Source organism: Sander lucioperca, chromosome 13 (genome assembly GCF_008315115.2).
Source record: "Sander lucioperca isolate FBNREF2018 chromosome 13, SLUC_FBN_1.2, whole genome shotgun sequence".
NCBI classification, from domain to species: domain Eukaryota; kingdom Metazoa; phylum Chordata; class Actinopteri; order Perciformes; family Percidae; genus Sander; species Sander lucioperca.
This window is the reverse complement of record NC_050185.1, coordinates 30,367,675-30,392,075: the sequence shown is the minus strand read 5'-3', so window position 1 is coordinate 30,392,075 and position 24,401 is coordinate 30,367,675. Positions and strand designations below refer to the sequence as shown.

The following is a 24,401-nucleotide window of genomic DNA, read 5'->3' as shown; positions in this document are numbered from 1 at the left end:
TTCATTCATGGTCACTTCAAATGATAAATCTTTATGTTTTTAAGGAATCTGCTTCTAGACACTAGTACTTGCGTACAGTGCTGCGAACGGATCAGGCCCAGCTTACATCCAGGACATGGTTAAACCATACACCCTAGCCCGTCCACTACGCTCTGCATTGGCAAACCTGCTTCCTGCTCCCTCACTGCGAGGGACACCTAATCACTCAACCAAATCCTGACTGTGCTGTCCTGGCTCCTAAATGGTGGAACGAACTCCCAATTGACATCAGGACAGCTGAAAGTTTTACACATATTCCGTCACAGGCTAAGAACACATCTTTTCCGACTGCACGTTGGGTAAGAAGATGATGAATTGCACTTATGTAGGACTTTGTAGTTTGGCTTATTGAAGCTAATATAGTTATTGTATTTGATTTTGCTGTTCCGAGTTTACACCTTCACAGTTGAATGCACTTATTGGAAGTCTCTTTGAATAAAAGCGTCAGCTAAATGAAATGTAATTTAATGTAATGTAAGGCACCTTTGACCTCCTCTTTGCGCCACTAGCAGGCCAAAATGTTCCCTTAAACAAAAGAGATATATCAAATGTAATGGGAAGGGCACCAGAGCATATTCATGCTCCTCATTGGATGAACCATTTCCATTTTGGACACTTCAAGAGGGAGGGAAACCTTAAGTGTCTCCCAGGAGAGAACGTCAACTTACACACAAGATCATGATCAATTGGAGAGATTGATGAGTCATAACTTTGTTAAGAAAAGTGCTATTAAAATAAATATTATTACACATTATAATAGAAATCTATTGTCCCTAATGTCTGTGGAGCTGCAGCAGCCCCAACATGCAGTGTTTTGCTCTGTGAATGATGCCGGCCAGGCCGGGGGGAGGAGACAAACAGCTGGACAGTCAGACAGCAGAGCCTCCTCACTCTCCCAACAGTGTCTCCTACTTCATCTGATCAAACCCGATGACTCCAACAAGGAAGTTAAGTTCTGGCAGCAGCTGTATTCATCTAAAGGTGTGCTCTACAGGGGTATGTCATTATCTTCTCTTTTTGTATGTTCTATTCAGCAGATAAATCGGTGGTAGAAATCTGTTAAGAAAAAAACATTTTCAACATTATGTATATTTGAATAGTTGAGATGTAAAAATGCTTTTATTTCCACTATGTTAAAACTTTTGAAAATACTCAATTTTATTTGCAATTTAAACTATGCTATGTAGATCAGGAGTTTTCTGATCTTTCAACATTTGAATCAGTGTAACGCTGTAACCTTACTGCTGTACCCATTATGTATGAAGTACCTCAGTTACTTAAGTTTACTTGATTATATTGTGTAGTTAAGCTGTATGTTACACTGTAGTACATTATATGTACTTTTGTGTAGATTCAGAAACTTGTTCACATTTTGTATGTGTGTTATTGTTGTGGTACAATAGTCACAATGACAAGGGAATTTATCACAGTTCACTTGGACACATCTGGACAATACTTTCTCTAAGCCTTCTGGCAGTAATCTTTTCAAATCCATCGTGTTCCTCCTTGATTTTTCTCCGATTAATTTTGAGGATTAGTGATAATCCCTACATGTGTAGCAAATTGGAGCAGTGACAGAGACACTGATCAGCCCACTTCAGACTGATGAGACCTCATGTTACTCCAAATGAGGAAGTAAAGCAATATTTGCTTTTGGCACGTCTTCATACATCATCAGGCTGATCTATAGTCGCATCTGGAGGGATCTCAGAGATTTGTTCTTGGAAGGGCAGCATATATATATATATATATACATACCATTATGCAACTGATCTCAGCTGGTATTCTGTCTATAATGGAGTGCAATGGAAATTTCTAAGACCCCAAACTTTTGACCTGTAGTGGTACATATATACCATATACCATGCTATAGTATATGGTATATATGTACCACTACAGGTCAAAAGTTTGGGGTCAGTTTGGGGTCTTAGAAATTTCCATTGCACTCCATTACAGACAGAATACCAGCTGAGATCAGTTGCATTGTTTTTTTTTTAATCAGGGCAGCAGTTTTCAGATTACATTATGTGCTTACAAAAGGGTTCTCGACTGTTGTAGAAAGAAGTGGCTGATCTTTAATGCAATATCTACATTGCCCATTATCAGCAACCATTCATCCAATGTTCCAAAGGCACTTTCTGTTTACTAATCTGATATCATTTTAAAATGCTAACTGAGAAAACATTGGAGAACCCTTTTGCAATTATGTAAGCACATAATGTAATCTGAAAACTGCTGCCCTGGTTAAAAATGCAACTGATCTCAGCTGGTATTCTGTCTGTAATGGAGTGGAATGAAAATTTCTAAGTGACCCCAAACTTTTGACCGCTAGTATACCGGTATATATATAAAGATAGGAATAAGAGGTTAAGACAATTTGAAATACTGTTAAGTATTGCTTGGCTAAGTCCATGCCAAGTGTTGATCCTATGTGTGACCGATGCAGGCAACCACCAGCCACCCTTTCACATATGTTTTGGTTTTGTCCAAAACTGAATAGTTTGTGGCAATTGATATTTAACACCTTTTGAGATATTTTGGAAGTATCCACAGACCCTTCTGCTTCTACTGCAGTATTTGGAGTCCACAAGATATACATCTTAGTTACCAGGCAAACAATATGATAGTTTTTGCATCATCATCATCATGCTCTTTTAGATTAAAGCCCTTTATCATTTGACATTGTAGAAAATTTGCTGTTCCACAAGAAGCTGTGCTAACAAATCTTATGCTACATGGCAACCATTTTTAACCTATACAGTATAAATGGACGCCACTGATATTGTATTGCAGTTTTGTACTACTGACCTCATATTAAATATAGTTTACTTTTTAAATTTTATTTTGGTATGTTTTTTTTTATTCATTTATTATTATTTATTTTTTAGTTTTTGTGTGTCTCACAATATTTGTCACATTGACTTTGTTTTTTTATTTTATTTTACATACATTCAGTTTGATTACTAAACAGTACAGTAATACTATTAATAGGGATGGGGCTCTGTTGGAGCAGAAATGGGGGGATATATTGTGCATCCAACTATATCTGTGCTTTATTGCATTTTATATGACTTTAAATAGCCTACCAATAAAAAGACCTTGAGCAACAACAAAAAACTGTACATGAAGGTTATTATCAAAACCTCTTGATTGCTGCCACCACTGTCTAAATTATCATTGTGTTGTTATCCAAGTATTGAAGCAGCACTGACAAAAAAAAGCTTTGGTAACTGTTAAAAACTGACATATTTGACTATTTAATTCCATTTCCCAAACAGAGGCAAAACCTGAAGAGAAATCAACAACTTGAGGACCTCAGCAATGATCTCCACTGTGATATGCAGCAGAGAGACGCTACAAAACGGTCAGTGCAACAGTCACATGAGGAGCTCCGTCAGGATCGAGCCTCGCAGGAACTCCATTCCCCCAACGCAGACTCTCACTGCTAAACATCTGCTGGCATATCTGCCCCGACCACAGACAGAATCAGCCTGTTACACTCCTTACACCTGCAAGGTACAGCTTTCTATATTATAGGACGTCCAACTCCACTCAAAAATGTGTTTTTCTTACTGTTACTTCACTTATTTGAGCTTCACTGCAAAGAGGTGTATGTGCAAAGTTTGAGAAGGCTGTTTTCATCTGCTGAATTGGAAAAATGTCATTGTGCTCACCTTAAGTTAAATCTGAGTTTAACACGTGAGTGTACAAGATGATTTTGAACTAGTTCGGAAACCACCAATCACGGTCCAGTATGCAACTCACAAAAGTGTGATAGATTTAGGATTTTTCAATGAGGGAGGAGTAGTAGTTAAAGAGAGAGTAGTTTCACTCTGTTTTCCGAAATACACACACATGCACAAACAGGACATGCATTAATGGAGAGATGTCAAAGCAAGGGTTCTGCCAATGGACAGGCGCCCCGAGCAACTGCCTTGCTCAACGGCACCTCAGCAGTGCCCAGGAGATGAACTGGCACCTCTCCAGCTACCAGTCCACACTCCGTACTTGGTCTGCACAGGGACTTGAACAGGCGACCCTCCCACGGACTGAGCTAATGCCACACCCTAATTCACCAAATTTCACATAATTCAACTTTTTTGTAATAATATCATATCAGACACTAATGATCATAGCACCAGTAGCACCTCACCTTTAGGACAGATCAGACCCCTGGCCTCACAATCACGGTGGTCGTGTCCTCCAGTTTCTGGCACAATATGGCTGTATCACCAATATCCACAGCCACATTTCTCTGCCACATTTTGGAGGCGCTTTAGAATTTGACAGCCTTTAATAGGACATAACTTATTAATCTACTTGTCATTTATTTAGTGGTTTTATACTTTTGTATTTTGTGAATAATGTGCATTGTTTTCCTTCCTTTCAGGCTACAGCTAAATCTACTGTTTCTGCCATGATGACCACAAAAAGAGCCTCTCTCATCCACAACTTGAACTATGCTAAGTGCTCATCACTCCAACCACCTCAGGAGGCTTCTCCCTCCCCGAGTCCCTGCAGCAAGTCCTCTCATGCTCTGACTTCAGCTGAGCAAGATCCCCCCCAACTGCACACTATTCAATCAGCTACCCTGGAGCTAGTAGAGGAGACGCCAAAGCCTCAGCGTTTGCATCGCAGCAGACATCTCAAGCGTTTCAGCTCCAGGTGGCAATCGAGATGCTCCGCTGGCAGCATCAACATGCCCGTCTCTGCGACCGAGAAGCTGCAGAGTCACATGAAGCGCTGGAAGCTGCTGGGTGACGAGCACTCATTGCACGTCCCTTCTAGCAATCAGCGCCAGCGTTACGTCACTAAGGATGGCAAGTGCAGGGTCAATCTGGGACCTATTGCAGACAAGAGTCGCTTTATCTCAGATATTTTCACCACATTAGTGGACCTCAAGTTTTGCTGGTTCCTTCTGGTCTTTACTATGTGCTACATTCTCACATGGGTGGTCTTTGGTGGAATTTACTTCTTCGGTGCCTGGTTGCGTGACGACATTGCACATGTTCACGACCCACTATGGAAGGCATGCTTCCACAATGTAGACAGTTTCCTCTCCGCCCTGCTGCTGTCATTAGAGAGCCAGAGGACTATTGGGTATGGCTCCAGGATGGTGACAGCCAACTGCCCTGAGGGTACGGTGCTCCTGATGATCCAGTCCATCCTTGGCTCCATTATCGATGCTCTGATGGTTGGCTGCATGTTTGTTAAAATTTCCCGGCCACAGCAGAGAGCCCAGACGCTGATCTTCAGCAAGAGCTGCGTCATATGTGAGCGTGACGAGAAGCTGTGCATGCTGTTCCGCATTGGTGATCTGAGAGCGAGCCACATGGTGGATGCCAAGATTAGGGCCAAGCTCATCAAATCCAGGCAGACCAAGGAGGGCGAGTTCATCCCACTGGAGCAGTCGGAAATCAATCTGGGCTACGACAGTGGGCAAGACCGGCTTCTCCTGGTGGAACCCCAGACCATCACCCACATCATCAATGAAAGCAGCCCCTTCTGGGAGGTGGGGTCCGAGCGTTTGAAGAGGGAGACCTTCGAGATCATTGTCATCCTGGAGGGCATCGTGGAAGCATCGGGTTTGTAGAAGTATTTTTAAGTCAGTGCTGTTTTACAAATAAGGTTACCTCCAGAGTAGTGCAGCTACATTTCAAAACTTAGCATCAGTGTTGTAGTCAAAACCACCTAAACCGAGACCAAGTCATCACCAAGACCAGAGTGTATCATGACCAAGACAAGACCAAGACTTTAAGAGGTTGAGGCCAAGACCAAGGCAGGGCGAGTCTCACACTGCATGACACGATAAAATGTGGAAAATGCTAACCATAGACACTCCTTAAAACTGATCTGAAAGATCCCAGCTCTCAGTCAGTGTTACATTGCATTTCTTTTAGATGTTGTTTTGCAAATGAACTCCATATGGTTATTCTTCAACCTTTATTTAACCAGGAAAAGTCCCATTGAGTTACAGTAGGGGCTTTCCGACGGGAGGGATTTTTGCAGTTCTTAGAACTAAACGTTCCTAGAACACTTTTTTCGTCATGTTCCGACAGGAACAATTTGGGGATTTTTAAGTTCCTCTGGCCTCAGTAGCGTACTTTTTTAGCTCCTACTTCAGAGCAGGGTCTTTTCCCTTTTCCTAGGTGTACTTGATTGGTCGAACTTATAAGTCAAACTCGGAACTTGCAACAACCAACAACGGGACATAGTAACTCTTCTCTCAGGGAGTCCTGGTTTAGTCAAGGGGGTAAGCTTCTCCTCACAACGCGTAGCTCCTATGGCGCCATTTTGATGCTAACAAGCACTCACCCGCTGTTAGCATTCCATTGACTGCCATTCATTTTGGCACCAATTTGACAGTGAATAACTTTACATCTGAAGCGTTTAAAGACTCTATATGTCCATTGTTTATTTCTAAAGAAACACGACAATGTATAAAAGGCTCCATTACCTTGTACTTCACGTTATGGCTCCGTAGCAGACGTTTTTGTAAAAATAGGCTAACGATTGTGTCATAACCACGCGACTTACTGTCGCACAGTAGAGGAATTACCGTATAGTACAGGAGAAGCTCGCAGGCAGTTGCGACTTACATTAGCTGTTTAAGTTGAATTACTAATGTTAACTAGCATTTTAGTTAGCAATAATTAGCCTGTGCCTATGTTATCTCCTTACATATACCTACGCTCTCCGTCTCTGCTAGATTGGGAATGATTGAGATTTCTCTTGGCACAGCTACCAGAAGACTTACAACTTTCAGACAGGTTGCTCACGGCACATCTACGTCGTCTCTCTCAGTTGGAGGCTGCTCAGTAACGCTCAGCGCTCACCGGAAAAGTGCTTCTAATATCCTTCACTGGTCTTCGTCCAGAGCAACAGGATCTGTTGGTCCATTATATACTGTCTATGGGTTTAGTTAGCCAAATTGTATTACCAACGATTTGGCTGACATCTCCCAGACAACCAGAGCTTCATCTCCTGCCTCCAGGATTCACTTTCTTGGGAGTGCGTGTTAAGGGGGCGGGGAGAGGGGGTTAACAGTAACAAACTTCAAATTAGAAATGAGTCAAGTTATGGTTGCATTTGAAGCAGGAAGTTTTAGGCTACATTCGATCACAGTAATGATGTTCACACATAAATCAGACAATGCACAGACAATTTAGTGATATCCCTGCAGTTGTGGTCTTCACCAGTCTTAAAATAAAATCCCATGTCCTCTTTATCTGAGACCAAGACAAGATTGAGTAAAAATGTGTCGAATCCCAAACGAGACCTTCAAAAAGTGGTTTCGAGACCGGTCTCGAGACCAAGACCGATCTCGAGTACTACAACACTACGTTGCATTTTCAGATCCTTTTCTGTCCTGAAAAAAGAGTTGTCGAACAGTTTAATGGTGCATCTAGTAGGTGTGGTTGGATAGAAAAACCATGGCCTCACTTATTACGTGTTTCAGTATCACCGAACAACCAACACAGCTGTTGTCTTTGACATATCTAACAGCAAGAAATGACAATTACATTGGTGTAAAGAGTTCGTCTAATCCTGCACAGTTTAAAAGATTTCTTCCACAGGGTGCTGAAAATAGAGTTCAGAATAAATCCCACTCTCACTGCTAATGAGCAAGCCTTGAGAAAGCTGTTGTTTGCTCATGTCCTTTATCTCATGCACAAATATGGAATAGCTTTGATGCAGTGATATTTGAACTTCTGTATTGTACTGTGTATTCTGAGCAATTATCGGGAAACTTGACGGCAACAGAAGTGCCATGTTTGAGTCGTTGACAAGCTCAAAACAATTGCTGCTTCCTTCAATGTTTCCACTGTAAACAGTGCAAACCAATATAAACTGGTTTTTACTGGTATTTTATAGGCTATCATAAAGAAAACGAAAGTGCTCCTGGAGCAACTTCAACCTTGAAGTTCGATTATGCGCTCAACATCCGTTATACATTTATGACATTGGTTAGCTAAACTTGCCATATATAAATCATATCATATTACTCATTTTAATTTATTTTAAGCTACAATTGGCTCTATTTGGTTACGTAATGAGATTAGATAGCAGCAACCTGTAGCAAATGGTACAAGTTTTGTGTAGGATCTGATGATTGCGGAACACCAACAGTGCCAAACAGCAGACCCAGTGGTTACTGCTGGCTGTATGAAACTTCTATCAGTGTTTTTGAAAAATTTAAATTAGACCACATTTGAAAAAACTCTCTTCTTATTGGTTTAAGGATGTTGGCCAAGTGTGGATGGGAGACCAGAAATGTAGAAGTGACATTTACCCGACCGTGATGCTTTGTTGTGTTGCAGGTATGACATGCCAGGCGAGGACATCCTACACAGAGGACGAGGTCCTTTGGGGCCACCGATTTGAGTCATGCATTTCCTTGGAGAAAGGGGCGTTTCGTGTGGACTACAGTGCATTTGACAAAACCTTTGAAGTCCAAATGTCCCCACTCAGTGCAAAAGACAGCAGCACAGCAAAGGAAAAAGAAGTGTTTTAGAAAAATGTTGACTAAGAGTGATTGTGATATTCCCTGATAAACTATAACAATCATGGGTTACTTTAGCAATATTAATCTCAGAGCAGCCCTAATTTATGTTGTTCTATTGTATGTGTAATAATGTTAATCATTATGTAATGTTTTGTGTTGACTTTGAATAAAAATAAATACCCTGGTGATCCCAGTTGTCTGTGGTCCTTTCTGGGCAATTGAAAAAGTAGTGAGACAAAATAATCTTGAATCAAAAGTCCATTTACTGACTTTTATTTTTTATTTTTTACCTCTTGGCCTATGTATTAAGAGAACAATATGGAGGACTATATGGGGAAAATGCTTTTTAGGCTGCAGATAGACTCACTTGCTGCAGGGGGATTTTTTGTGGCAATACCACTAGTTTTTTTTTTTTTAAACTCTTTATACAACAGTCATACAAACAATCAAGGCACAATGTGTTAGTACATTTGTCCAAAACGTGTTTACAGCTTTGAGGTAGAGACAATATATATAGCAAATCATAGTAAAGAAAATAAAAATAAAATAAGATGCTAGGGGTCTTTTAGTCCATTAGGGAATGTAAGTCCAACAAATGCAAGAGTCTTTTGGCGTTTTCCTCTGTCATGTATTGTAAAGATGTAGCAAAAAGTTTAAGATCATTCTTCCAACCATTGATGTAGGGTTTGACCTTAGCAATACCACCAGTGGCCTCCATGGGTAGCTGGCGCTGATGCACCGAAAACCAAACCGCCGAACCCCCTAAAATCTGAAGAATAAGAAGCGCCAGAAGAGCGCATGATGGGATATGAGAGTCCTCCGGCGGCGCGCTGCCGCCATGTCACCTAGGGAGAAACACTTAGCTGTTCTCTCTGCTTTAGGCATAGTTAGTCTCGCTCTATATTATATTCCTACTTTTCTTTGCGCGACTTTAATTCTTGTAGTGTGTTGTATTGTGTGTTACTATCACAGCGGAGAACCGCTTCCCGCCAGGTTAGGCCTCAATCCGCGGGCTGGGGTGAAGGTCCCAGCCGTGCTCCGGCGCTGGTTGTGGGGTTGGGGAGTGACCGGCGTGTCAGTAGCCGCACAGGGGAGAAGAAAGAGCGGCAGAAACAAAAACGAGGTCCCGGAAGCAGAGGGACACTTCAGAGGAAGGCTCGTTGAAACTGGGATTTATCGGAGGGAAACATTGGCTAGTGACTCGTTTCTTTTCAGCCCTCGGGATTTCCTAATGGGGAGTTACATCGGGAAACCCGAAAGTCCAACCGCCGACTCCGGGAGGCCGAGAGCAGGGAGAAATCCTCGAGAGCAGCTGCGGGAAAAGCTGTCCAGACCCAACCATGCTGTCTATACCCCAAACAGGAGGCTGTCGTTTGCTGGGTACGTTCATAACCAAACCACGCTATATCAACGTAGCTAAGCTCTCAGTCCCTTAGGAGGCGTCCAGAAAATAACTTACATTTCTTGGCGGGTTTTAACGTTAATTATTAACTCTTAAGCCGTTGGAAGAATCTTTATCGGCATAACTGTTACTCAAATAAACAGACATGTATTTAGTAGCCGCCTCTTGATAGATATTCAATACAGACAGACATTTCTAACAACTTGTGAGCCATTGTGGAACCTTGGCCTCTAGTTGATATGAAAGATTTTAGATTTGGAAAACATAAACAGATTCAACACTCATCTGTTTGGTTTCGGTTTGGTTCACTGACAAGATTTTCATATATTTATAAAATACATGGGGCAGGGTATCGTTAAGTTTACCGATACTGTGAATTCGATGCTGGTTCCTGAACGATACTTTTTTCAATACAAATTTTTTTAGAATCTATTTTAACAAAAACATTAGAGAATAGAAACATAAACTAGCAGATGTAATTATATGAACAGAAAACAATACTCCTTGTATTTTAAAAAGCAGACATGGTTAAAGGAAAATAATATAAATCACTTCATGGGATAATGATCCCCTGAGCCTACCTTTTGGTGGAGAAAAATGACATGGAGTCATACAAACATGCACAACTGACAATTTCAGCATATTGCAAGAGTGCCCCGTCGTTGACCTGGGCAGTCTCTGTAATTTGTTAAGAAGATGTTATATTGTTTTTTTCCCTTCAGGGAACCGCCGGGCACGGTGGGCAGGTTCACCATCACCCCCCAGCGTCACTATCCCCTGCAGCAGCCGGGTCTATCATCAGTGGGAGTCCTACCTCCTGTCAAGTGGGATGGCTTCATGAAGAAAAACATCCGTAGCCCTCGTAACTCTCCGGGTGTCCTCAGCCCCGTCACTGTGAAGATCGCCAGGCCAGACAACCACAGCTCCCCTGGGTCTCTACATTCATGCCAACCCTTACTCTGCCATCATGTTTTTATGATTGTGTTTATTATCTAGAAACCAACCACATAAATTGTACTTTACATTACTTTGTACTATTTTCAAAGCTTCTTTCAGAACGTGTTATTTTTCATATCCTGCCTTTAAGCTATCAATGACATTTTGTCAGCTAAAGTTTGATAAAATGTTAGTGATTATTGATGGCACAGATAGCGATGGTGTTTTATTAGACTATATAATATTGATAGGATCTTCTAGTATTTTGGCATAAGCCCAGTGCTTAGTAAAACTCTGATTTGTGGGTTGTGCGCTGCTGTGGCTTTGCTGTTTGAATGTTAACACTGACCAGAGCTTTATTGTCACCTGTGTTTTTAGTTTGGACCATCTGAGCTGTGCCGGGCTTCCTCGGGCCCCCGTGGACCCCTGCTCCAGAGAAAGTGTCCTCAAGGTGTTGAAGGAAAGCCGCAAGAGAGAAGTGGAGGATGAGGACAGAAGCTTTGCATCTGAGCAGAAAAGCAAAAGAAGGTACGAGGCTAAAAGGAGACTATGGAAGGAACAGTGATTACCAACACGCAGTATAAGCAATGTAGCCTGGTACAGAAAGGTAGCCTACGGATAAGAGACTTTCTTGATCCCACAATGGGGAAATTCACTCGTCAGAGCAGCAGCTCAATGCAAGACAACTAAATATAAATAGGATAGAAAAATACACAAAAAAATATAAAATGAAATAGAAAAATGCCTTTGGTTGTCTGTTTGCCATCCCTCGAGAGTCTTTATTGATCGCTTCCCTTGATGATGTAACCAGATACAGATTGCATGTTTTTACAAGGTGCATATGGAGTTTTAAAGGACAATTCTGGCGCGAAATGAACCTGGGGGTTAATAACACGTGTACCGAGTCGACCGTTGTCTGGGATATGTTTTCATGGTAATCGAATGTTTCTGTAGCTTGAATCAAGCTAGCGCGAACCGCTGATTAGCTTTACGCTAGGCATTCGGGGCACTGGTAGAGTAAAAATAAATAGCTATTTGATACCACTAACAAGGCTCAAAATATCACCACACTTCAATGGTAGCATAATGAGGGTCCCTAAATGTTAACCAAAGCATTGAGAACTTTGTAAGTGTACAGACAGTTTATTAAAAAGATAGTTTATAAAGACATTACCTTCGGGTATACAGGCAATTGCCATCTTTGGAAAACCAACGCCGTGCAACCAGTAACATAGCTCAGGCAGGGTGTTCGTCGTTCGACTGATCGTGTCTGTTTTTCCCAAGATGGCGATTGCCTGTATACCCGAAGGTAATGTCTTTCTAAACTATCTTTTTAATAAACGGTCTGTACACTTACAAAGTTCTCAATGCTTCGTGTAGGGACCCTCATTATGCTACCGTTGAAGTGTGGTGATATTTTGAGCCTTGTTAGTGGTATAAAATAGTGATTTTATTTTTGCTCTACCAGTGCCCTGAATGCCTAGCGTAAAGCTAATCAGCTACAAATGGATTGAAGTTTATATAGCCTGATCCATCAAAAAAAATCTTAAACAGTAAACTATGTTGGTGTTTTTTTTATGAAACCCTTTTTAGAGATGCACCCCTTTTTAAGTTAATCCATTGGCAATTTCTGTATCACTTAGGGCTGCACGATTATGGCCAAAATGATAATCACGATTATTTTTGATCAATATATTGATCACGATTAATTATTACGATTTATTTGTTGGTTTTAACCAAACAAATTTTATTGTCACATAGGCTAATCATAACTGCTTTCACATCCATATTGTGCTACATTCCTCCTTTGTTGAAGGATACTATGAAGGAGCCATTTCAGCTGTTGTGCAACCGCTTTCCAAACATGCGCGTTTGCCGTGAAAAGATACAAGCAACGCAATTTTCTGTTCACATTAACGCCGCATGTTAAAATCCGGTGCCAATATGGCAGCGGTGCCCGGTATCTACCGGATGAAATAGCTAGATTACTAGATTAATAAATAGATTACGGGGCCACTTAAATGTCTCCGATGCTCCAAAACAGACGTTAGAGGCAACAGGAACATCGCTGCATGTCACGCTAGTAAACACTAATAACACGTTACACAGCAGCTAACGTTAACCTACCATTAGCTACAGTAGTAACTGGATTGAACACGGCTAAAATGCTGACAGCTAAACGGTGTAGTGTGACTGTATTTCACTGTAGAAGATTCCAACAGCGGGACGTACAACAGCCTGCCGCTAAAGCTATGAGCTAAAAGACTCAAACTAGCACTGGTCACTGCTGTTGTCTGAAAAACAACACAGACGGGACTAAATGTTGCGTTTACTGGTAAACTGGTAAACCTCGTGACGACTTATGACCGACTGCTATCTGTTGTGGAATTTTCCTCACCTTACTCTGTCCTCTGTGAACTAAACTGTGCGGTGCAGGGAAGAACTCTGATTGGCTCATGGAGGCACGTAATCAGAGAGTGGTTTACGGAGCTTTGATACAGAGCGTTCTATGAACGGAATGAAGCATTTTAAATATCGCTCGATTACGTGAATTTGATCGTGGGAAGCCGAAATCGTGATCGTGATTAAAATTCGATTAATTGTGCAGCCCTAGTATCACTTTCCCCACGGCTTGAGTCTGAATTGAATGCCGTCAGAATAACCTAAAGGCTTACGTATGCACGACGAAGAAACAGATCTGTTTAATAAACTGACACTGTTAAAAAAAAAAAAAAAAAAACTTGTACAACCACAGTAATGATCTGACCAGCACACACCTTATATTTTCACTTTTACCAACTGCATGGATGGATGGATGGATGGATGGATGAATGAATGAATGAATGAATGAATATCCAGCAAAAGGCTTTAGATTCTGTAAATGCTGCTGTCATGTCTGAATGAAGCTTTAGGGAACATTCATGTTAAAGAACATACTGTATGTCTGAATGACCATCAATGTAGCAAATTAATGATAAAGCCAGCCAGCAAAGTTATACCTTGCATGTCTGAAAAGGGCCTTCCTGTTATAATATAAATCAAGACATCCCAACTTACTGCTGTTCAGGACTTGGTTCATGCATTCTGTCTGTAGAACTGTTAATGAATGTTTGGAATTCATTTGCGTTTCCCAAGGCGTAACGACAGCGGTGGAAGTGCACACTCTGCCTTTGAACCTCTTTTGCCCAATGGGATGCCATCACAGCTGGTCCCTAAGTAAGTTCCTTAAGTGACAGCATACTGTCAAATCTTGTCTTTGAGTTTTACTGACTGTGTATTTGACGCTGCAAAGCATTGTGTGAAGTATAGTGGGGCTGTCTAAAGGTGTAAATGCTTTCCCTTCCTTCTTCCAGGCCAGGAAACCTGAAAAGAGGTATGACTTCACTGGCGGAGGATTCTATCATGAAGAGGTCTCGCACCTCTTCCATCAGCTCTGGCAGTGGGGTCCATGCCCCGAGAGGAACCCCGGGCACCAGGAGAAATCCTATCCAGAGCTCCTACAGCTCTTCACTAGGCCTCAGCCAGGTAACTTACCCAGTCCATTACAGTGAACATGGCGCTGCACAGGTAAAGTGGAGTTGTTGAGCTTTTTCTCCATGTTTACCATCACAGTGGAAGAAGCGGTCAGCACCCAGCTCCCCTCTGTCCAGCCCCGGATCATCTCGCTCTCAGACTCCAGAGGGAGCCTCCAAAAGAGCCAGGTATGTCTCCGCTGGTTTCCTGTTAGTCATCCACATGTATTATAACATTACAGTTTTGTAACTTGTAATTTTAATTACCAGAGAGGACGACGGGCAGTCTCCCAGCTCAGCGTCCTCAGTGAGGTCAGACCAGACAGCCTCCGACAAGGATCCTGTGACTTGTAAGTCTCCTTTATCTGCAGTGACTGTCTTATGTGGTAAACAAAAAAACTTCATCAGGCTTAGAAGTGAGGTCTATGCAACAGATTATGCAAGGCTGTATAATATTGACAAAACATTTGAATTGCTAGTTAAAGCTTCACAAGGCTACTTTGCCCAGTCAGTGACAATAAGAGGTTACCTTTATTGAACTGAAGTAATTTCATAGCCATTCATTCAGGTTAGCTCCATGTTGGAAAATGTGATACATAAATGGGTCTAGAAGGGATATATACAGTACCTGTCAAAAGTTTGGACACGCTTTGAATGGGAGAGCGTGTCCAGACTTTTGACTGGTACTGTATATATCACTTCTAGACCCATTTTTGTATCAAATGTTCCAACATGGAGCTAACCTGTGTAACCCTTCTCTACCCTACACTAGATTAACTGCAGTCTCCCTGTGTTAAGCTGTTGACATAAGACGCACGTCTTGCAGTGTTACATAAACGGGTAGTGCGTACAGTAATGTGTACGCTGTTGGTCACACTTTGTCTGCTGTGAGACAAAGTGTGAAGAATGAACTGATCTGACTAATAATAATTCAGATACTAGAACTCGGGGTAAACCGATGGTCTCCTTTAGGATGAAACTCTGTTGCTTTGTTTCATTTAAAAAGAATTAAACAATTCCAAAAAGTCGCTGGCCGCATGTGAACCTGAGACGGTGCAGTTCATTGTCAGCGCCTTAATTTAGGCCACCAGGGAGCCTCTGGAATTACATTCATGTAAGGTAACACAAGCACAGGGATTGGCTGTGACACTAACACGGAGTCGGCCGTGACTGAATGAATGTAGCTGACAGCAGAATAAATGAGTTATATGAAGACTTACTTAATTGTATATAAGTAGACCTTGTGTTTTGTCTTTTAGTTGGATTATGGTTCATTGTCCTTTTTTATATGATGGTTTTGCAGCCAAACTGACTCCAGTCCCCAGGGTCCCAGTCACTACCTCAATAGATTCTACTGGTAGTGGTGGGAAGAGAAAACGGAAGATCCAGCTGGTGTCCAGCCACCGGGACGATCACATCTCTCTGGTAAGAAGTGCTACGTTTTCAAACGCTCAGTCATGTGTCATAGTGACCTAGATTTCTTGACTTAACTCCTGGTGCTCGCTGATTTGCAGCCTCCGCCTCCAGAGCTGGGCTACCCTATCACTGTGAAAGACCTAGATGAAGAGAAAAAGGCTGCCCTCAGCAAGATCCAGAAGGTCCTGGAGACACCCGGTAAGTGGAAGTTGCCAGAGGAATAAACCATTTAACTCTTAATACTGTTAACTCACCAGTCACTGTGAATTTAACTTTTAAATTGTTGTATTCTCTCGCCCACCACCATATTGTAAAGCACATATTTCCCTGCTTGTTTCTGCTTTTTTTGTAAATGATAAAGTGATTTCTCTTTTGGCTGGTGTGTCAGGACCTTTAGACTTGACCCGGCAGACTGTAGCCTGACCTCTTACCTTCCTGTTGATTTGTCCTTGTTTAGCTCCAGAGCCGGAGAAGTCTGTCTCTCTCTTAGCCACCACTTCCACCCAGCCTGCCTCCTCAACCAGCTCTACCACCACCACCACCCTGAGCAGCCTTCTGGCAGCTCCTCTGCCAACAGCCTCCAGCTCTGCCATCCCAGTCATCAACCTGGATCCCAGCCCCGGCAGCAGTGTCAGCACAGCACCTGCAGCCTCCAACCCACTACTGGAAGCTCTGAAAATGAAAAGCAGCATTCCTGCTAGCTCTACATCTGCTGCCAACACAACTACAGGTATGGTCACTGAACCAAAGGTGTTTTCAAGGAAAGTTCTTTCATTTTCATTTATTTATTTGACAGGGACAATGCAAACAGACATAGTGACAAAAACAAAGCTTGTCACTGAAGTGCTGCATAAAAAGTTTATAGCAAATGCTAATTTTCAACTCCAGTCCCTGGTTGGGCTTTTATACAAAATAAAATGTACATACTTAACTATTTCAATTAAAAAAATTCTGAAGTCATCTTTGCAATATAAACAACCTATACAAAGTCACCTTGTAGGAGATGTGACTTTTTGTTGTTGCCATTTTAAAGCTTAAATCTGCAGTGAAATAGTTTTTCTTTATTTTTTTAATATTATAAATAAAAATAGCAGCATAGAAATCCCAATTGAAGAATTAAAAAAAGAAAATACATGTTCTGTTACTATTTTCAAGTTGCAACACAGTTAAATAGTTACATTTTATATATCTTTTTGTTTGTTTTGTGTCTGTAGTGTCTGCATCAACCACACCTGTACAATCCAGCGGCTTAACCCTGAAGATTTCGACTTCAGTGGTTGCCCCACAGCTCCCCCCTGCCTCCCAGTCTCAGTCCTCCTCTGCTGGTGTGGAGCAGCCCTCTGCCTTTACTCAGGTTCTGGGTCAGCTCTCCAAGGCGTCCAGCAGCACTCCACCTGTAGCAGGAACAGGCGTGTTTGGACCGTCGAGCCAGATCAGCACCCCCACTGCTTCTTCAGCCTCTAATCCAGTCACTGCAACTGCCCCAGCCAGCAGCTCAGGGTCAGTCAGTAACACCAACCCTCTGCTGACTTCAGGGTTCAAGCCCATTTTTTCCGTCACCACCACCACCTCCTCAGCTACATCAGCCCCAGACAGCAGACCTCCTGCCCAAAATTTCAAGCCCATCTTTGGAGCTGCCGGTGCTGGCTTTGGACCACCTCCACCCTACACCACCTCTAACCCAGCTTCTACCGTATGTTCAAGTAGTGCATCCTCAATGTTTGGATCAACAAGTAGCACCACAGTTACACCATCTGTCTTTCCTGGTATGACCAACACCCCCACTGGCACAGCCTCCACCACCTCCATCACAAGCACACAGTCTGCAGCCCAGCCAGCTGTGAAATCCCTCTTTGGAAACTGGTCAGCACCATCCACAACAAGTACCATCTCAGCCTCAGCGCAGGCCCCTAATACAGGGAGCACCTTTCAGTTTGGAACTGGTACCACCACTACTGCAGCTGCAGTTGCTCCCACTGCTGCTACCACCACCTCCAGCAACAGCACCTTCGCATTTGGTGCCACACAGCCAGACCCCCAAGCAGCCAACCAGAAGGTATTCGCCTTCGGCCACGCAGCACCCAGCCAGAACACAACCACTGCTTCATTTGGAGGCTTTGCCATGGCCAACGCAGCCTCCACTACTGCTGCCGCCACCACCCAGTCCACCTTCACCTTTGGAAAGTCGTCGTTTCAAACACCGGCAGCACAATCAAACTTTGGCTCCTCAGCGGCAGCGGCCGCGCAGTCGACCTTTGGCTCCTCAGCGGCAGCGGCCGCGCAGTCGACCTTTGGCTCCTCAGCGGCAGCGGCCGCGCAGTCGACCTTTGGCTCCTCAACGGCCGCGCAGTCGACCTTTGGCTCCTCAACGGCCGCGCAGTCAACTTTTGGCTCCTCAGCGGTAACGGCAGCGCAGTCAACCTTTGGCTCCTCAACGGCAGCGCAGTCAACCTTTGGCTCCTCAGTGGCAACCGCAAAACCGTTCACCTTTGGAGGCAGTGGAGGAGCATCATCCACACCTGCCTCTAACTCCGCCCCACCCCCTTTCCCTTTTGGGTTAGCTGCTGTCACCACAGCAACCGGTTTTGGGACCCCAGCTAAACCAGCATTTGGAGCGAGCTCCGCCGGTTTTGCTTTCGGTGGCACCACTGGTCCCACAGCTGCACCCTCAGCTGCACCGAGCTTTGGTGCGGCCACGCAGACTCAGAGCTCCTCCTCAGCCACCTTCACATTTGGCAGTGCTGCTCCTCAACAGGTTCCCTCCGGGCCTGCTCCGCCAGCACCCAGTGGATTTAACTTTGGTGCTGGTATGCCATGCCCCCAGTTTGGAACACCAGTTGCCAATAATCCTGCACCGCAGATGGGAAGCTTCAACTTTGGGGCTGCTGCTACTGACAAACCAGCTTTCGGTAAGGAATAAAAACAAGTTTTTTGTTTATTTTATAGGCCTATATAAAAACCCAGGTACAGTGACATTTCTCAAAGATTCAGAAACACAATTTTGGCTTCGCAATTAGTCAAACTTAATAGGGTATGGCATAAATGGCATCAAAGGTCCCTTTGCACAAAACCTGCATGTTCTGATCAACAGCTAACCGCTAATAGCGGAGCTAAGAGCTAATACCGGAGCAAAAAGCGAAGCAAACGGGCCTGGAGGCCATTTGTGGTCGAGGCGAGAAGGGATAGAGCTACGTCCGTGTTTGGTTGTATATGGACGGGACTAGTTTGCTTCGTGTGGACTCACTGGACCGACTGACTCGACATGTAGGCGGAGCTTCAGAGCTAAGGGCAGGGCTACAGATTAGGTGTCCCTAATGAACCGCGTGTCTAACAGTAGTTCCGCATTACATTAATTAATTTGCACGCAAGATTTATTTATTTTTATACCGTGTATTCTCCGTGTAAATTCATGAACCGAACCGAGATGCCCGTACCGTTTCGGTTCAACACGAATGTACCGTTCCACCCCTAGTATTAGTATTGATTTATAATTAATAAGTGCGGGTGGGGATCTTTCCCATGATCTAATTTTGATTCTTGGTTTCACAATTTGATTCAGAATTAATTCTAAATAGTCGAAAAAATAGAAAAGAGGGCACTATTTTCCGGCTCTTACTCCAGTAGGCTGTATGTCAAACCATTCATTTATATTTTTAGTCTATTTGATTGCAATATGAATATAATGAGCAGTTCAGTGAACTGGTCTGGATGAAAATCACTGTCTGATGGAACTAAAAAGCAGAGAAAAGTAGCCTATGTGAAAGTACAGCTTTTTTTTATTTGAAAAAGTGAATTGCAATAATTTGGAAATGCATGCTCTTGAAGGGAATTGTTGGGTCTCTGTGAATTATAGTGTGTGGTCTTCACTTACTCCATCTGTAAAGTGTCCTGAGATAACGTCTGGTATGATTTAACACTATAAACGTTTGACTAAATGAGGATAATACAATTATATGAATGATAATGTTTAATCTCATTCAAAACTAAAGACTGTTCATACAAAAATAGAAAAAAGGGTGAATGGGAAAATTGGAAACCAATTGTTATCCACACCGCTGTATGGGCAAACTGATATTTTGCTTCAAGAACCGGTCTGGGTTTCTGTCCCCTGTAGAATTCATTGGTTTATCCCTAGTTTTTTTTTCTTTTCTTTTTTCCTTGGTTTAATCAAGTTGTGTTTTTGCTTTCTCTGCAGGGACGTCTACCCCATCCTTCGGCCAGAGTGCTGCTGCCGCAGGTCCAATTCCCTTTGGAAGTCCAGGAACTCCAGCCCAAGGCTTCAACGCTGTTCCTTTTGGTAGGTCATAATGTTGTTTTTTTTGATAGGGGTAGACACTTGAGCCCAGCTGAGCCCTGAGTGACCACAACTATTCAGGCCATGCTGTGTGTTTTTTCCACAGCATTGGACAGCAAGGTAAAAGGTGACGAGTAGTAGTAGCAGTTGATGAAGAGCTGCACACTCTACTTGTACTATTTCTCCCTGCAATCTATGGGTGTTTTCACACCTGTAGTTTGTTTGCTTTGGTCCGAATCAGTTGGTGAGTTAGTAAACTTGGAGCGATTTGCCCTCGGTCGGTTTGGTTTGGTTTCACACCTGGAAAAATCCAAGCGTACCAACAAATAACGTCATTACAAATAACGTCCAGCCCTCTTATTGGTCGGATATGTCTGGGGGCGGGAGCAAGAAAGTAAACACAAGAAGAAGGTCCTGTGTTATGGTCTAGTGGTCAAACCAGCTCATTTCATTAAAATTATCAGACATTGTTTCGCAAGAGACGTTACTACGTCTGCTCTGCCGGCATCTGTCTCCAGTTTTAGCGGCAGCTGGTTTGACCACAGAGATGCGAGTGATGGAGCTTGACTGCAGTCTATTTCTGTGATAGAAACAGTGCAAGCTGCTGCAGTTTGCTGCTCTGCTGCATCGCAGATTGATAAACACACCTGACTACAGGAGGCATTAGCTCAGACTTGCGGAGTACGTATAGTTGGTGCGGTTCGAGTACGGATCACGTTCTCACCACAAACGAACCGCTCCAGGGTTCAATTGAAAGTGTACCGAGACCACCTCTTCAAGCAGGTCTCGGTACGCTTGTTTGGTCTGCTTTTGGTGCGCACCAGCGGGGGAAACAAACTCTAGTTCGATTCAACCGAACTAAAGGCTGACGGTGTGAAAACGCCCTATAACGTCTTCACAATCCTAACGTCCTGCTGGTTCTCCGGTGGAAATGTTTGTTTTGCACCAACATTAACTTGACACAGCCCCTGCACAGCTGAAAACAATCCACAACGGTGGATTAAGGCCGGTTGTTGAACAGGAACATTGAAGTAAAAGTAAACTCCAAACCACTGAGTTACAAAAGGACAAGAAAACAAAAAAAGCTCTTTCTCTCTTGTCACCTGCACAGCCACATCTGAGATTAACACAAGACGCAGTATTCGGGCATGACACCGTCACAGGTTTACAGCGGGCAACTCTGTGGGGTTATCTACTGCTGTGAGGCTGCAGTGGAAACGAACGTAGCCACAGCTTGGCGCTATTAAAGTGGGCTAAACTGATTGGTTGAGGAAAAGAGCATACATTTGAAGAAATACATTTTTGGGGCTGTTGCTCCTGCATGTTATCTTAACATTTGTTACTGTGGTTTTGGACCCTCATTCTTGTGTCTCTCCCCCATGCTTGATCCCTAAACTGCAATGATTATAAGTCGAGGGGCCTTCAGTTTGAACCTCATGTTGAGTCAAAGCATTGCGTTTTTCTTTCCGCCATAGTACGCAGAGAAACGCAGCATGAAAGCATGACAGTCTAAGTTTATACACCAAGCATGATCTTCCAATTACCGAACTGCAATGGTAATAAGAAGAGTGATCTGTAGTAGGGCTGCAACTAACGATTATTTTAATAATCAATTAATCTGTTGATTATTTTTTTGATTAATCGATGAATCGGATAAAAAAACAAAAGCATTAATTTACATCAACTCAATACATACTTACATACATACTTGTTGTTTTAGTTAATAGTTGTGTAAAGGTAAGTAACCCAAAGAGCAGATACACACACACACACACACACACACGTTCACTTGAAGCTTATTCATTAAATTATTACCATCATTGTAGTAAGTGCAAGTTAAGTTCATTTATACACCACATTTAAACACAGCTTAAGATGACCAAGTGCTATAAAAGAACTTTAAAATGAAATTAAAAAGTACAACACACACTAGGGCTGTCCTCGACTAAAGAAATTCTTAGTCGACTAAGACCAAAACGACCGATTATTCGACTAATCGACTAAGAGGTGGCAGCCCTAACACACACAAATATATTTGTCAACAATAACTGATATGGGACAAAGCACAGAATATATACATGACAATAGATTGAAAAATGAATGGGCCAAAAAAGGCGAGTGAATAAAAACGTGTCTTTAGTCTTGCAAATTATACCACCCCTGCTTTACTACTGTTATTAACGAGCTAACGCTAGCTTGTCATGCTTGTCAAGCTGGATAACGAGTAACCACCACACCAGCACCAGAAGAGGGACGTTACGTTCCTCACTTCAAAACAGAACTAAAGTAGGATTGTGTAGTGACTTTACCCTGCTGTTGAACTCCCTTCCTCCTCATCAAGGACTCCAACATGTTTACGTTTTAGGTTCTGAATCATCACCGTGGTGCGCCCGTGCCATGCCGTGTCGCTTTTGCTTATCTTGCAATTAACACGTTTTTGATTTATTTAGTGTGAAATGTTCCCACACCTTGGATGACTTAGGTCGTACTGATTTCTCTGCCTCCGCCATGTGTTTCAGAACAACGTTGCGGGTCTCTCCGGTCTCTCTCCGTATTTCCTCTACCCCCGCTCTGCTCTTTTTTCTTTTCTTTCACTCCGCGCCGCTCCGCACGGCACTCAACTCAATTGCTTTTATCACCGCGACTGAGTGGCGTGTCGCGCAACACAACAAATCGATAATGAAATTTGTTGCCAACTTTTTTAATTGAATTTTATCGATTTTGTTGTTGCAGCCCTAATCTGTAGAAAAGTGAGCAGAGCAGCAAGATGCTCCCCTTAACCCTAACCCAGAGACTGTTTCAGGCAGTCACTTGGAAAATTTGGGTGCAGCCCTTTTTAAAACCGTCAACTATAGATATGTATGTGTAAATGTTAGAAGTAGAAAGAAATGTTATGTTAGTCCTTAGAAATGACATCAATCACACTGTGTTTTTATCATCAGGGTCTCCAGCGACTCCCTCCTTCTCTATCGGAGCTGGATCAAAGCCATCTGGAGCTCGCCAGAGGCTGCAGGCGCGGAGGCAACACAACAGGAAGAAGTAACCTGCTACTTGTGTCCAGCACCACTTTCAGAGGACTTCAGCTGTTGCTGCTGTTGCTGCTATGGTTAATCTGGCTAACATTGCTCTGTTGTAAGCCCAACACCCCACCCCCCCCAACCTGGCTGCCAAGCCCTCCGATTCCTTCCCCTCCTCCAGTGGGTTGAGCTGGCCCAAAACATTGTTTGCAAAGGAGTTAGAAAGAGCACACCAGCTTGCTGAGTTAATGCTGCCTGGATGACTACATGACCCAGTGAGGGAATATAGCAGTGAGGAGACAGAATCCATAACAATGTACTATACTTGAAGAGAGAGAGAGAGAGAGAGAGAGAGAGAGAGAGAGAGAGAGAAGACAATTGAATAGTTTGATTCTGAACAAAAGCATATCCAAAGTTCTCTTTTCCTTTTACTGTTTGTAGACACTCTCATTGGTTCGTCTTACGGAGAAAGTTGAGTCCGGCAAAGACATGGAGCCTTGGCTCAAACATTTATTTTTTTACGTGGAGCACTCACTGGTTTGTATGTTGGAGACTATTTGAGTACATTATCTGAATGAGTCTGATTAGAGTGAAATGCACAGTTGATTCAGATAAGGTACACAACTCTGCAGTGTAAATGTAAAGTTATGAGACGTTTGCATTTTAAATTATTTTTTTAATTGGCTCTCTGACCCTGTAAGTGAATGATGTGTTTCTGCACTGAAAGGGTGACTTAGTAAATGTCTTAATGTAGTTAGTGCAGACCCTTGTGTTCTTGTTTCATACTCTTTGTCATTGCAAGCATTCCCAGAGTCCTCCCATGGACGGCCTTTTTTTGATTGTGATTGCCAACACTGATGTAATTAGCAGGTCCGTATCTGATTAGGATGACTACTCTTAACTTGCTGACAAAACCAAAGCCAATTCTTCAACTTCATGCCTGTGAAAAGAATCTGTGATCTTTATCTCCTCTTTAAATCCTGAGATGCGTTTGTTTGTGCCAAACTACCTCTCTTTACTCCAGGCACTGAATCCATGTTACATAACTGAAAAATAAATCTGACAGGATTGACTAGATAAGATTTAGGTTTTACCTTTTTGAAACACTGTTACTGTTGATGCAGGTGTACCTTTTAATAAATACAGCAAGTGCTCACTGTTATAATAGATTATACCACATTAAAGTAACATCAGATTTACCTAAAATACAGTCTGTCAAATTGGAAACCCTCATCTGCTTGGAAATGACAGAAAGCATTACAGTAAACCCATTAATGTC

The 24,401-nt window shown here is 42.8% G+C and overlaps 2 protein-coding genes across 4 annotated transcripts; both read left to right on the top strand.

Annotated features, from left to right (window-relative positions):
- Window positions 1-892: 892 nt before the first annotated feature.
- LOC116055874 (G protein-activated inward rectifier potassium channel 3-like) lies at window positions 893-8,673 on the top strand. Its single transcript, XM_031307922.2, has 4 exons — window positions 893-1,035; window positions 3,318-3,555; window positions 4,430-5,624; window positions 8,361-8,673. The coding sequence occupies exons 2-4, from the start codon at window positions 3,361-3,363 to the stop codon at window positions 8,552-8,554; spliced, it is 1,584 nt and encodes a 527-aa protein (XP_031163782.1). The 5' UTR covers window positions 893-1,035; window positions 3,318-3,360; the 3' UTR covers window positions 8,555-8,673.
- Window positions 8,674-9,319: 646 nt separating this feature from the next.
- pom121 (POM121 transmembrane nucleoporin) lies at window positions 9,320-23,464 on the top strand. Of its 3 annotated transcripts, XM_031307918.2 has the most exons (14): window positions 9,320-9,925; window positions 10,670-10,879; window positions 11,262-11,411; window positions 14,019-14,099; window positions 14,237-14,408; window positions 14,496-14,584; window positions 14,666-14,745; window positions 15,690-15,820; window positions 15,910-16,009; window positions 16,269-16,541; window positions 17,026-18,046; window positions 18,215-18,720; window positions 20,007-20,108; window positions 23,048-23,464. In XM_031307918.2, the coding sequence occupies exons 1-14, from the start codon at window positions 9,354-9,356 to the stop codon at window positions 23,146-23,148; spliced, it is 3,588 nt and encodes a 1,195-aa protein (XP_031163778.1). In that variant the 5' UTR covers window positions 9,320-9,353; the 3' UTR covers window positions 23,149-23,464. The 3 variants fall into 3 exon arrangements, with proteins under 3 accessions (XP_031163778.1, XP_031163777.1, XP_031163776.1); XM_031307917.2 differs by having other exon boundaries at window positions 15,699-15,820; window positions 17,026-18,720; XM_031307916.2 differs by having other exon boundaries at window positions 17,026-18,720.
- Window positions 23,465-24,401: the final 937 nt, after the last annotated feature.

What these genes read in the sequence shown, in the direction of transcription:
- pom121 (XM_031307916.2), top strand. Translation starts at nt 9,354, where the DNA reads ATGAGAGTCCTCCGGCGGCGCGCTGCCGCCATGTCACCTAGGGAGAAA. An exon ending in CCATCACAGCTGGTCCCTAA is followed by an intron (nt 14,100 to 14,236) that starts GTAAGTTCCTTA and finishes TCCTTCTTCCAG; the next exon opens with GCCAGGAAACCTGAAAAGAG. An exon ending in TGCTGCCAACACAACTACAG is followed by an intron (nt 16,542 to 17,025) that starts GTATGGTCACTG and finishes TTGTGTCTGTAG; the next exon opens with TGTCTGCATCAACCACACCT.
- LOC116055874 (XM_031307922.2), top strand. Translation starts at nt 3,361, where the DNA reads ATGATCTCCACTGTGATATGCAGCAGAGAGACGCTACAAAACGGTCAG. An exon ending in ACACTCCTTACACCTGCAAG is followed by an intron (nt 3,556 to 4,429) that starts GTACAGCTTTCT and finishes CCTTCCTTTCAG; the next exon opens with GCTACAGCTAAATCTACTGT. An exon ending in GGGCATCGTGGAAGCATCGG is followed by an intron (nt 5,625 to 8,360) that starts GTTTGTAGAAGT and finishes GTTGTGTTGCAG; the next exon opens with GTATGACATGCCAGGCGAGG.